The following is a 14,752-nucleotide window of genomic DNA, read 5'->3' as shown; positions in this document are numbered from 1 at the left end:
GTGAATGTCATAAGAAAACATTACCATTACATTACGTAACGTTATCATGGAGATCTATCCACAGCGTTACCATGGAGATCTGTCCACAACGTGACACTTTTTCGTGCATGCTACCGTTGTTTATCGATTTATAATGGCTCCTCTACACAATGGGCCAACGCCGGCCACTCCAAGGCACGCATGTATGCGTTAGAGGGAGCATGTAATATTGCTATCTCATTCTACCGCATGGCTTCGTCCCTTGGAGTGGCCGGCGCTGGCCCATCGTGTAGAGGAGCCATAAGACGTTATCACGTCAAAACAAAATCTTATACCGGGTGTGGCCTGTAACATGAGCAAATAATTAAAACATAGATTGTACTCCTCAAACGGTGACACTTTTGTTCAACAACTTTTAAAAATTATGAAGTATTCAGACTCCCTATTTTTCATACAAAATAAATATTATCTTCAATGGACGCCATCGCCACGCCATATCACTGTGATTGACGTTGCTTGTCACGCCTTAAACATAACAAAATTCGCAATACATTGCGTCTTAGAATAAACTTTAAAGTGTAATAAAAATCAAACCACAACTTATTTTTAAAAGTCGCTGAACAAACGTTGGTCAGTATGAGGAGTACAGCCTACAGTTTAATTTTTTGCTCATATTACAGGCCACACCCGGTATGTAGTTAGAATTTCGGCATTTCCAGGTACGCGCCTCTTCTGAAAGGATTTAAAATCGTCTACAGATGTAGTGCATATTTGTTTTTCATCTTATTTTTTCGGAACCGTTCCTATATGTCATGCAATACTTCAGTTAACCTCAGTACTTTTTGTAGCGAGACTGACTGAAATAGCAAAAGACATTCGTACGTTTCCGTGAAAATACGAAGGAAATTAATTATGGTCTATGGTCTGTGGTGGGTGCCAGCAGTTTTAAGGTAGGTGAGAAGCTCCGGCCCTATTTCTGGGCATTTTCTACCTATTTAAAGTTGTGTATCCGCAACTTGCATTTTAGAAGAATTTTATAGTATTTCCACTCAGAATAACGAGCTTTTTCGATCCTAATACGGAAAAAAGTGTCCCCAAAATTTCATAAAAACATTTTTGTCTGTTTTGTTATGCCCATAGAAGTTTCTATTCAAAACGTAATCAAACGGACCAAAAATTTTCAGGACTTTTTTTTTTCTCAGTAAAAATGGAAAAAATCATGATCCTGAGTAGAAATGGGTTCATAAACAAACATTTATGGTACAATTTTAAATTGAAATGCCCTTGTACCTTAGTGCCTGCAATAGTTATTTGTTTTACAAGGGGGCAAAGTTGTTGTTTAACCGCTCGTGCTAATATTGATACCCGAGCAAGCGAAAGGTTCTAGAATTGAACCACGAGCGTAGCGAGTGGTTCGAAAAATGGAATCTTGAGCGTTGCGTGGGTTTCAAAGCACGAGGGTTAAACAAAATTTGCCCCCGAGTGAAACACAATATTTTTCACCACACCAACCCGAAGCAAATATTAAATATAAAATATCAAACAAAATCAAACCAAATCAAATCCAAATGAATGTTATTCAATATTTATCGTCCAAAGTCATCATTTAAAAGTAAATTCTACCAGCAAACATAAGAAAATAACTCAAAATTTGCATTTGATTACTTTGCCTCACATGTGAATAAAATACAACTTTGCTATCAGTTTTTGATAGCAAAGTTGTATTTTATTCACATTTCCAAGCTGGTGTGGTGAAAAATATATTTTAGCTCTCAAACTGGGAGTACAATTTTTCTTAGACTTTTCATCTCTGCTACTTTAACTTTTTGATGAGAGAAATTTATTATAAGAAAACCACGTTGTAAAGAAACGTTTTCCTGTAAATACAACATGGCTAAGAATAGAAAAATGTGCAGTAAAGTAAACAAGCGCTCGGGAAGCTAGTCACGGGCCGCGGGCCGCGGTGATTGACTCCGAAGCAACGGGGAATAAATTTATAATTTAATAAAACGCTGTACAGTCACCTGCAATAATATGTCACTGTTCGAAGGCCGCAATATATGTGACACGCTCTTACGGGGCCCACTGATTAACACTCCGCCGGACGGTATCGGCCTGTCAGTTGTTCGGAACTGTCAAAATTTTGTACTAACTGACAGGCCGATACCATCCGGCGGACTGTTAATCAGTGGGCCCCTTTATAAATGGCTCTACAAAACAGATCGTGTCAGTTATCTTTGCGGCCTTCGTTGTGTAACATATTAACGCCATCTGGCGAATTGCCTCCAAGAGTAGGCACCTATTAGTTGCCTATCGAAAGAAAAGTACAGTCAGCTATAAAAGAGTAAATCTAAAATCTGTTGTTTTCTTCCTTTATTTTGCCTCGAATAATATATATATAATCTAAAATTATAAACGGAAAACTTATATTATAACATATTAATAAAAAAATGCCTTACTGGCCTTATGGTCACAAAACTCACCAGCATGGCCTTGCAGTTTTCGGTGAGCGCCACCACGATCAGCAGGAGACCAGCGCCAGTGACTCCACTCAAAACCGCGCCGGTAGCCAAGCTGATTACTGTCAACATTCAATAATATTATATCATTACGCAGCGTACTACCAGGGGGGTGTCACTACGCAGTTTAGGTACATTTGGCCGGCGGGCCTCCCGGGCAGGCGTATGGCAGTGGGCTGCCGCTCGACCGCACGATAGACGTGTCACGTGGCGCTCGCGCAAAGAAAATTCACCGTTCGTGCGTCATTTTGGCTAGCCCCCTAGGAGAGTCAATCGCGGTTAAGTTACAATAAACAAGGATTTTTGAAGAAATGACATAAATGTATGGAGAATGAAAACTAACGCTGAGTAGATTGTGTACGGTGAATCTCGTCATACTGCGGACCGTGAGACGTCAGTAGCGTCAGCAACACAGCTCCCACAAGCACCTGCCCACAGATAATTAAACTTAAATTACTAACATAGATACACCGCCATTACCGTCTTTACCATAAGCACACGGGGTCCATCCATGCCCAGGGCCCTATCCTCAGAGGGCCCCGAAGGACAGACAGTAACAGTATATTTGATTACTCATAATAAGGAACATAGTAGAAAAATATTACATAGTTTAATTCACTTTGCTTTCCAAAAGGGCCCCAAATTCTTATGTGCCCAGGGGCCCCGGCATAGTTTAAGACGGCCCTGTACACCGCTTTTTAAAAGTTACTAGAAAGTGAGACCCACACGGGCACATCAGCCAATTTTTATTTTGTTGACATTGAGGGCACGTTAGGACACCAACCACGTACAGTCAAAGAATTTAATTTACTACCCATTTTGTACTTGGTCACAGTGACAACCGTATTTGAGGTCTCTAGCGGCTTTCATATTGATTGTCACTGTGACAAAGTACGGGTCGAAAAAAAAAAAAGTCTAAAGTCTGGGTAAAGTATGGGTCGGAAATTAAATTCTTTGACTGTACCTACTGGTAATGGATGGCAACAAGCTGGCGCGTTTACGGCTCGGCCACGACATTGCGCGACTGGCGACGGCGGCAACTATAGGTAGGAACGAAAGGTCCGATCGCTGTGTTTCGCACCAACGTCTGGTTGCCGCCGTCGCCAGTCGCGCAATGTCGTGGCCGAGCCGTTAGCGTCGAGGTCAATTCTACTTTGCATCTCGAAGGTATAACGCTACAGAACCAGTCTAAAATGTGTCATCGAGATGCGTAACAAAGGCGCGTTATCAGAGGCGCACCTACACTGGTTTTTTGAGCGTTGGACTAGCCCGCGCTAAATAGAATAATTAAGACCCTTTTTTGCAGGTAAGTAGCACGTGCGGTTTTACTTAACAATAGACCTAGCCGTCGGGGTATATTAGAAAGCTACAAACTATACTACGTTGCACGCGTACTTTGTTTAATGCCCTTAAAGTTAAGGAGTGTTACCTGGGCGAAGGCGATGAGGAGCACCCCCGGAAACAGGTTGCAGACCCCGCAGCAGCTCTCGAAGTGGTAGCCGGGCTTGTGCACGAGGAAATGAAGAGGCTGCACATGCACATTTATCAATAAGGTGGTTAGAGTGTTACCTGGGCGAAGGCGATGAGGAGCACCCCCGGGAACAGGTTGCAGACCCCGCAACAGCTCTCGAAGTGGTAGCCGGGCTTGTGCACGAGCAAGTGAAGACGCTGCACATGCACATTAATCAATAAGGGGGTTAGAGTGTTACCTGGGCGAAGGCGATGAGAAGCACCCCCGGGAACAGGTTGCAGACCCCGCAGCAGCTCTCGAAGTGGTAGCCGGGCTTGTGCACGAGAAAGTGAAGAGGCTGCACATGCACATTTATGCACATTTATAAAGCATTGCACATATATCGAAGGGCGAGCCTTACGGGCACAAAGAATTGTGCTAGTTCAGCGGTGTCACTCACGAATTCGAGCCAATCGCGCAGTCTAACCCCGGCTACACACGTTAACTATAAATTGTAGCGATTAAACTGTGCAGTCCGATTTGCGCAGTTTTATCTACCGTATGTATGACAAATCGTTGTCGATTATCGTAACGATTTGTCATACACACGGTAGATAAAACTGCGCAAATCGGACTGCACAGATAAATCGCTACAATATATAGTTACGTATAAGAGGTCCTACTCAACATCAAAGGTTTGATAGGATTCCTCGAGGAGCTGGGCTGGCAAGACTAGCCCACCCCCTATCACGCAAAATAGGCGCAAGACGTCGAGTTGCGGAAAATCGCCCGTACTACAATACAATACAATAGTTACGTATGTAGCTGGCATAATGCAACTAGTTCGATTGCGACCAATCGCGCGCGAGTGATGCGAACTCATCAACCAATCGTGTTGTGGCGTTAGAGACCACGATTGGCTCAAATTCGTGTGCACACCGCTGTACTGGCCCCATAGTTATTGCCCGTAAGACCCGTCCTTAGATATATTTTAATGGTATTTAAGGGAATATCTATAAGGGAATTAAGACCGTCTACAATTTTTTTCATCACTTTTAACTCTTGAATATGTACACATACTTGAGGGAAAAATAACGTACGAGTACTCGTCCATATAAAAAGAGAATAGTAGATAGTTAACCAAGGGTGGAAAGGTACCCATTTCTGTCGAGGTAGTTTGGCGCTCGAACGCAGTGAGAGCGCCAATAGTCCGAGACAGAAATGGTGCCTTTCACCCGAGTTAAACACTCTACTATTCTTATCGAATGCGAGGAAACCAAACAAGACAAGGCAATTTCGCAAAATCAGTAATGGAAGTACTTAATAGATCTACGGCCATGATTTATTTTCCTTAGGACTTACTTGCAATCGGAGACTTTACAGGTGTGCTTAATAACCCCTAGCGAAAATCATTTAGATTGCAATATTTACGAAAACACACATTTTTTAACAAACTGCAGTAATTTTTAAATGATTTGTTCATTATAGTATGAAAATCAGCGGGATTGCCGCTTACTTTTTAATTTTATACTTTTTCGTTCTAAAAGCCGCAACAGACTACCGGACCGCACCGCGACCTTGGTGCGCCGCACCACGTAATAACATAATAAAAGTATTTTAAATATTAAATAACAATTTAATTAATAATATAAGTAATTTTTTTCTTGTATTTTATTTTATTTTCATGAATATAGTGCTAAATATCTTTAAAAATCAATTTAATATCGTAAAAACGTTTAACTGTGTATGTATAAGATTCTGCCTTTGCCCATTTACGCAAGTGTAAGGTTTAAAAAAATATTTTTGGTGTATTCCTTTTGGGTCAATTTCTGAACACGATTTTTTTTCTGTCCGTGATGAAAATCGCGGGTTAGCATCAAATAATACTTACCATTTTTTTTTTACATAAAGAAGCCACACTTTCACACCGGGTTCCATATGAATTCACTGATTAATTGGTTTTTAGAGTACACTTAAAAATACCTAAAGGCTCAAATTACTACTCCCGTGCCCTGTCCGGAATCTACTTTTGAGCATAATGAAAAATCCTACGAAAAATTCTACATTAGTATCACTAATTTGGTGTCAAATACTTAAACTAGATGATATTTACTATCACTGAGCACATACACTATTAACTTCATTGTGGTAAATAACTCGTGATCGAAGTTTAAATTTTGTCCGAGCGCGCGAGTAAAATTTCGTCGGCAAAACTCAAAGGGCTCTGACAGCCGACGTCTGTATCTGAACCGCCTCGTGTCCCGCCTCACCTGTACTGGCAGTATTCGGCTGTTTCTCAAAGCAAGCGGATGTACGTCAAGCCGCGGCGTGTTCGAGCAAATCGCATAAGTATTTCGGAATCCGGGTGGGCGACAATTTTTTTCTAATTTCGATGCCCCTTATAAATTTTATTTCCCACATAGCTTTTCAATAACAATTGTCATATTTAGGAGCCCTTTATGTATCTTTATGTAAGCGATAACATAACAGTTCGGTTAAACACGATTTAAATTTTTGGCGAATTTTTTTATTACGAATTCTAATTTCCGTGCCCTAATTCCCATGGAATATTTACCTAAAACAGCTGATTAAGTGGCACGGGAATTAGAAAGTATTACATTTATTGTCAACAAATTTTTAATTGGGGGCACTGTAAGTTAATTGGCAATGTTTACGTCATATTATTATTACATATATATATATATATTGGCATTGAATATATATTATATGTAATAATAATATGACGTATATCTTTCTATTTTACATTTAAGGAAATCTCAAAGAATGCACAAAAATCTATGAACGGTTTTTTAGTATAAGTACTGTAGTATATACTTACAGGGTGGATCCGAATAACCCGGGCAATTTTAATACGTAAGGTAAGGTGGGGTAAGACGACACCGGGGTAAGACTATCACTTGTATGGAATCCTCGTACTGTTAGTCTTGCGCCACCTTACCTTATTCATTGATCATATTATAACATTAAAATATTATATAAACATAAAACTATTTTTGGAATTATTACATATTATAAAACCCGTACCACATGAAACATTTTGTTTCATGGTTACATGAAACAAAATGAATCAAATTTACAATGGTTTTTTTTTGTAAATTTGACAGCTGACAGCGTAAGCCGTATAAATTTTAAATATCTGGGAGACCGAGCTTTGCTCGGAAAACATATACCTACCTTTTAAACTCAAAAATGCGCGTTTTCCCAGAGACACCTAACTAGATCGATTTTTCATCCCAGAAAACGCCCATATATGATCAAATTTCATCGAAATCGTTAGAGCTGTTTCCGAGATCCCCGAAATATATACAAGAATTGCTCGTTTATAAATTAGCTTTTCTAATAGGTACAAGAAAAATTAAATATATCCTATTCTTACTATATTATAAATGCGAAAGTATCTCTGTCTGTCTGTATGTTATCTCGTCACGCTTAAGCCGCTGAAACAATATCATCTTGATAATACATATTTGGCATGGAGATAGTTTGAGGCCTGAAGAAGGACAAAGGATCTGGGGGCACGGCAGTGCCGCCGCCAAGTCGAGCAAAACAAAGTAGCACGGCCGTACCATCAAATCTCAATAACATTCTATCTAAATAACATTTAATTTGAGCATGTAGTCTAAGAATTAATACACTTTAAAATCCCTTAGTTTTGTCACTGGCACAATCACTCTCAATCAATATTATTTTAAGGTACTTCTAGCATACCCACAAGTTCCAAATTTGAAACGTAATTAGGTTTTAGCTTTTTAAGCCAATAAAAATCTAATAATACTGCAATATTAGTCACGTTCTAAAGATAACTGCAGAATTAAGTTTGTAATCCTATAGAAATATATGCGATAACCATACCCCGGCCGGCGAGAGCAAAAATGCGTTGACAGCTTAATAGTGCGAGGACACACACTTTGGTCGATGTCGATAAAAACAACACGATGTACTGGACCATCGTTATGATATGCAGAAGTATTAATTATTGTTGTAAACAAAATTAAAACCAAGTGTTTGTATTTATTCAGTATTTTATGTAATTTTCGTAATATAAAATTAGCATTTTTTCTAAATTTTCTGATTTTAAACTCCTTCGCCTTGCCGATAAAATCCATTTCATCCAACTAAAGGACCGTTCTAAATCTACTGTAGTAATCGGAGCAAAACGAAATAATTCATAGTGATTATGAATTTGTTCTGTATTAGGTAGTTCCACTTCTCTGCCAGATATCAATTTATTTAAATTGTTTAAAGTTAAAATGCCAACGTTCTTCTTCAACACATTCTGATACTTATTGTGAATAACTTTATAATAATAATAATTATATGTTGATAGAAAATTGTTTTACGGTTATTCTTAGAAACGCGTCCTCGGAGGTATCAAGTTGAAATAAATAACAAATACTAATGGCTCAGTTTAAAAAAAAATTGTGCTTAATTAAAAGTCGACTAATCTATCGACATCCATATGTCGATAGAATAGTTGATATTTAATTAAGCACTAGGAGCAGACGCATTTTTGCTCTCGCCGGCCGGGGTATGGCGATAACAACGTTACCTTTTAGTTCTTACAATTAGTAGGGAAAGTAAAGGTACACTACGATAGACGATGTGAGTATGAATAAAGATGTATTATGATATGTATATACATAGTATCAGTATGGTATGGGTATGATTACCCGAAAAGAAGGACAGCCTACAAAAAGAGATGAGATCATTTCAATTCATGTAAAAAGATGCAAATCTCGCAACGCAGTTCTTCTACTCTACTACAAAAAAGTTTTGGGATGTAATGTGAAACCAAGTCGGTTATTTTAGTCAGTGCCAGAGGGTATTTTGTAAGCAAGTTTTTTTAGGAAGATTATGATATTTTTGAAAAATTACTTAACCAACCTACACTTTGAAGATTTTCCCGCAGGGCAGAGACACCCCGTATACCTATGTGTAAAGTAAGGCGGGGTAAGATTAACTTAGTTTATTTTGATCGGGACAAGACTAACAGTATGAGGATTCCATACAAGTGATAGTCTTACCCCGGTGATAGTGTTACCCCACCTTACCTCATATGTGTTCAAACAATTTTTTGGGTTATTAATTTATGAAGGCAGCATATTCGATTTCTTCAGATTAACTTACACAATAACTTCTTCTCACTGTGCACTATTTATTTCTTAGTATCATTTCCTATACGACCATATACCAGGTCATACACCTTGTACCTGTCTACATGCAGATACATAATGACACTTTTTAATGAATAGTTTTGTATGTAAAGGCGGACAAGTTTACGAAACTACTCAAAGTATTGTTTTGAAATATGTACATTTTACTAAGAAAGAGAGATTAGTTGCCATTAAAATAAAGGAAAGGATTAGTCAAATACGTAGTTTTTAGTGTAACATACTTTCGTAGATTTGTCGTTCGAAACTAAAATTAAAGAAGGTAAATATGTCCGATGCCACTTCAGTATGGTTGCAGTATATTATTGTAGATTAAAATATACATAAATAATAGTTTTAAGTACCAAAATAAGTTAAAAAAACAATTCCCGTGCCGTGTTCTAATTTCTGTCCTAGTAAAATCTAATTTCCATGGACACACTAATTCCCGTGCCCTGACCAAAATTTTAAATTTAAATAACTTTTATAGTTTTATGAATATTTTTATCCCATAAGAAAATTAATATTCATTATATTTTTTATCAAATTCTCAGCATATTTTTTTTTGTGTAAAGTTGGTATTTCAAAATTCCATGGGAATTAGACAAAAATGCTCGTTTGGTGAAATTGACCCTTTTGGTTCCCGCCTTATGAAATCGAGTAAATAGAATTCAACGAAATAAATCAAGAATAATTTGTTTTTAACAATTCACTTATATCATTTTTTATAAAAAAAACTGGTAAAGTACGAGTCGGACTCGCGTTTCAAGGGTTCCGTACATCACACAATTTTCAAAAATTTTTTTGGACTTGAAACGTGACGTGAGTGAAACGTCTTGAAAATGGGTCAATCAAAAACCAAATGTAACATGATGTTTTCTGGCGTGGTGGCTTATATCTCTACAACTCTGAAGACTAAATGCCGAACAATAGTACAACGGCGCGATTCGGGAAATGAATTAGAGATGCACTAGATATGAAATAGTAAAGATATGTGACGTTCCATAGTAAAAGGTACCATTTCCCCGGCTGAATATTGGAGCGGCGTTAATAATAGCGTAAGCGCCTGCTGCCATAAGGTACCTTTTGCCGTGGAACGTCACATATCTTTACTATTTCATATCTAGTGCATCTCTAATTCATTTCCCGAATTGCGCTGCAAGTGTCCAAATGCGAAGAACGAGCTCCGCATAGAGCTGAAAACTCGGAGCGTCCGACGGGTCGTGCTCTCCTGCTTCCTACAACTTCCGAAAGTGTTATAAAAGCGAAGGTCGAAGAGAGATAATACCTACAGGTTGGCCCAAAAATAATATAATTATAATTATATAATAATAAATATAAAATTCCCGTAGTCAAGGAGGTTTTGAGATTATACTTAAGCAACTTTTAGTATGAGACCAACCCCAAAATCGCGAAAAAAAATGTATGCTCCCATAGAAAACGGACGAGCCAAAATGTATGAAACAGCCAAATTTTTCTTCGAGATTTCGGGGTTGCACGTTGGCAACGGGAATACACTTTTTTTTTGGCCATCCTGTATAGTGCTTTTTAATACACGTAGCAATAGTAACCTAATCAATCAGTACTACAAGTAGCTAGAGATGCACCGGATATTCGGTTACTATCCGGTATACGGCCTATCCGGCCATGATTTTAATATCCGGCCGGATACCGGATAGTAACATCGCTTGATTTCGGAGTAAACTAATTGGATTTAAGAAACAGTCTTGGTCATAATCGTACTTGTTTATTATTTTAAAACAGTTTAAACATTCCACTGACTTGCACGCGCACTCATTTCGCACCTAGAAATGTGTGCGCGCGAACGTTCACTAGGATACAGGTCAAACCTGCAGAATGCGCACCTGTAAAACCGAAATGTAGGTATAGTTCCGCTGGCGGCTGGAATATTCGGCGGCCGGATACCGGATATTCAGCCGATGGTCAGGCCGAATATCCGGTATCCGGCCAAACTACTATCCGTTGCATCTCTAACAAGTACCATTGCGGCTGTGTGCCAGATACAGCCTAGTCGCATTTTTTATCTTCAGTCCGACTCACGTATGAAGCTAAAGGCACGCCTCTTCGGGACGCTACGGGCCTTCGGCCTTATGCATCTTGCATATTGCATCGTCGCGCTTGCATTACACCGCCACGGCTGCTGAAGTGGTGGAGTATGTACACCAGAAGACCGGCTACACGCTGAGGGTGTTCCAGCTTCGATCGCGCCACTACGTGCACTTCAACTCTTTTGTGGTGCGCGTGCCGCGACCACTGCAGGGGACCATCGAGTGCGCCGACTTCTGGCCGAAAGGTGTCGTGTTTCGGAGGTTCCGGGGCAAACTGCCGAATCCGACACAAGAGCAGCCGATGCAACGGAGCCACGCCGTTTTGTCGACTAAATAGTGTTTAGTTTTAAGTTTATAAAATACATTATGTATGTTAGTCTGTAAGGTATTTGTAATATGGGCCTTGTTGCCTGAATTAAATTTCTAAATAAAAAAATAAAAAATATGCGGATATCGGCCTAGGGCCTTCGCAATAGCTGTCTACATCACGTTTCACTTAAACCATTGCGGCTGTGTCCCTAAAAAAACGTAACTGCATTTTTGTTCTTAAATCCGACTCACGCTTGACTCTAGACTTCTAATAGGTTTTCCTGTCATCTTTAGGTAAAGGACTATTTTGTGTATTTTTTTCAGAATTTTAGACCCAGTAGTTTCGGAGATAGAGGGGGGGGAATGGTCATTTTTTGTCTATTTTCTTGAATAACTTCTAAACTTTTTATTGTAAATTTATAAGAAAAATATATTTGAGATCCTCACAATGAGCTCTTTCGTTTGATATGTAACACGATATTGTTTTCAAAACTTTGTTTTTTAATTTTATCGTTTACCCCCCAAAAGTAGCCCCTATGTTTAAAATTCATTTGTTTACGTTACATATCCGTCTTTGGGTCACAGACTTCCATATGTGTAGCAAATTTCAACTTAATTGGTCCGGTAGTTTCGGAGCAAATTGGCTGTGACAGACGGACAGACGGACAGACAGACGCACGAGTGATCCTATAAGGGTTCCGTTTTTTCCTTTTGAGGTACGGAACCCTAAAAAGGATCAACGTGGGATTAATAAAATTAAACAATTACCAATTGTTCCAGGCGAGGAAATAAAGACACTATTTTTCCATTTTGTTTCCACCCAGTTGTTCGTGGGACGGGGACGCAGAGGAGTATTATTATACACTACTTTTCTGCATTAGAGCATAAACGTATCACTTTCTGCGCACCTTTTAGAACAACAACGACCCACTTTCAGAGCATGAGATATGAAAAATGTTTTTCCACTTCTAAATATTTTCCATTCTCCATGATTTTTTAGTACTTGACACAGTAATTAAGTGAAACCTATAAATTTAGAATATAATATTATGCTGAAGCGATCGACATCAAAGTGATTAGTTGAGATTTAGTTAGTGGAAACCGTTTTCTCCCGAAATGGAAAATTGGAGGCGTTCTACATGTCATTTTCTATGACGGCTGATCGGTGATCACGTGGCGTTTTCCATACGAGATTTTGTTGCATGTCCCGTTCGCATTTTGTCCCGTTAGCAATTTGACCCGTTCGCAATTCGCCCTATTGGCAATTCGTCCCGTTCGCAGTTCGTCCCGTTGGCAATTCGTCCCGTTCGCAGTTCGTCCCGTTTGCAATTCGTCCCGTTCGCAAATTGTCCCGCAAACACAGCTCGTCCCGTTTGCAATTTGCTCCGTTAGCAAATTGTCCCGCAAACGGACCTCGTCCCGTTCGCAGTGTTCTACTCTATTCATCAGATTCTGACATGAAAGCAATTGGAGCAATTGGAAAGCATACCTACCCTTAAAACAAACAAGTTGAATTGGAATACATTATTTAGGTAGCAGTAGTAAACGAAGCGCCGGAAGCTCCGGCCCGGCCCTGGCCCGGACTAGCGTCATTCTTTATACCTGCTGAACACTGCTCCGACTAGTGCTTCTTTTCTTCTCGCTGGTTTTCGATAGAACTTCCGTGGTGCTCTTGAGCATGATGTACTGTTTAATATTTACTAATAATCAAGTAATCACTAAACTGCTAAAATATCCTAAAATTCAGTGACTAAATAAATTACAGGCAGTTTTGACAGAGATTGACGTTTTTGTGAAGTTCTTTGGCCGTTCTCTCTGGTTTCGGCCAGTTTTAAATTTACCATGAAGATTGGCTAGAAAATTTAATTGTGCGACCTACTACTCCCTATACGGCTCGGCCACGACATCGAGCGACTTGCGACGGCGGGAGCGATAACCATAGGTTGGAGCGTGACACAGCGATCGGACCTTTCGCTCCAACCTATGGTTATCGCTCCCGCCGTCGCAAGTCGCTCGATGTCGTGGCCGAGCCGATAGAGTTGGACCAAAACAAGTCTGTAACTTAGAGTGCAAGTGTTATTTTAAACGTCAAATAGGGAAAGGGAATAAAGTTAGACCAAGAAAAGTCTGCAGCGGATTTGATAGCCCACGCAGTGCAAGTGTTATTTATTCGTCATAATTTCATAGAGGTTGACTTGGAGGATATAATATTTAATTACTCCGAGGAGGTTGACGTTTAAAATGACACTGGCACTGCGAGGGCTATCACAATCGCTGCAGACTTTTCACCTAGTGAGTATTATATTCTTTGCTTTTCACGGTCTGACTCTATTACGCGAAAATCCATCACAATTTGAGGGCCTGCCGCGAAACAAGAAAATCAAAATGACGTTATCTAACCTCTCTATTACTCTTGCGTATTCGAGTACTAAAGCGGGAGATAAACGGCTATAGTCAGAACGTAAAAAGTCTGCAGCGATTTTGATAGCCCACGCAGTGCAAGTGTCATTTTAAACGTCAAACTTCTATGAAATTATATAAATAACACTTACACTGCGTGGGCTATCAAATCCGCTGCAGACTTTTATTGATGCGACCTTTTGTTAATCGACATCGACCTGTAGGGGCAGTTGACGTCTTTGATATGAACATACACACCTTATAAAACATAGTCCCCGGCCGCGTCTCTCTGTTTGTATTGTATGTCATCATCATCAGTCGTTCCCTCAATGCTGAGGATCGTGACATCATGTCCTAATGTTGCTGACCAGTCTCTTCCATAGGCTTCTGTCACCCGCCATATGCACGGCTTCCTGCAGATGTAGATGCAACGGTGTAGTAACTTGTGCGCTCCATCTAGCGGGTGGTCTGCCGCGACTCCTCTGGCCCTCAACTTTGCCCTTCATAGTCGTCATTAGGCTATCAGGAGAACGTCGTGAGAGGTGGCCAAAATATGTAAGGATGCGGTCTTGACATATGGTCGATAGCCGGCGATTTATGCGGCGGTGTATGTATGATCGCGCTAAAAAACTAATACTGAACGGATTTTCATGCGGTTTTTACCTAGCAATTAGAGTGATTCTCGAGGAAGGTTTAGGTGTATAATTTGTTAAGGTTTTGTGTAACCCGTGCGAAGCCGGGCGGGTCGCTAGTTGTAATTAAAAGTAAATAAATAATGAACATAGCGCAGTTTTTTCCAGGTATATATTTGCTCAGAAGTCGTACGTAACTAGGTTGCGAAACTTCTATGAAGAA

At 39.7% G+C, this 14,752-nt stretch overlaps 1 protein-coding gene across 1 annotated transcript in view; it reads right to left on the bottom strand.

Moving 5' to 3' along the window:
* Window positions 1–14,412, bottom strand: part of LOC134674896 (uncharacterized) — a 29,985-nt gene extending 15,573 nt beyond the window's left edge. Inside the window, exons 1-4 of the mRNA XM_063533052.1 lie at window positions 14,292–14,412; window positions 4,068–4,306; window positions 2,842–2,926; window positions 2,463–2,560 (exon numbers count right to left, since the gene is read on the bottom strand). Of these exons, the coding sequence (XP_063389122.1) occupies window positions 2,463–2,560; window positions 2,842–2,926; window positions 4,068–4,306; window positions 14,292–14,412 (543 nt within the window). The remainder of the gene's footprint in view (window positions 1–2,462; window positions 2,561–2,841; window positions 2,927–4,067; window positions 4,307–14,291) is intronic.
* Between the last annotated feature and the right edge of the window lie 340 nt (window positions 14,413–14,752).

Source organism: Cydia fagiglandana, chromosome 20 (genome assembly GCF_963556715.1).
Source record: "Cydia fagiglandana chromosome 20, ilCydFagi1.1, whole genome shotgun sequence".
Classification (NCBI taxonomy): domain Eukaryota; kingdom Metazoa; phylum Arthropoda; class Insecta; order Lepidoptera; family Tortricidae; genus Cydia; species Cydia fagiglandana.
This window is presented reverse-complemented; position numbering and strand designations above follow the sequence as displayed.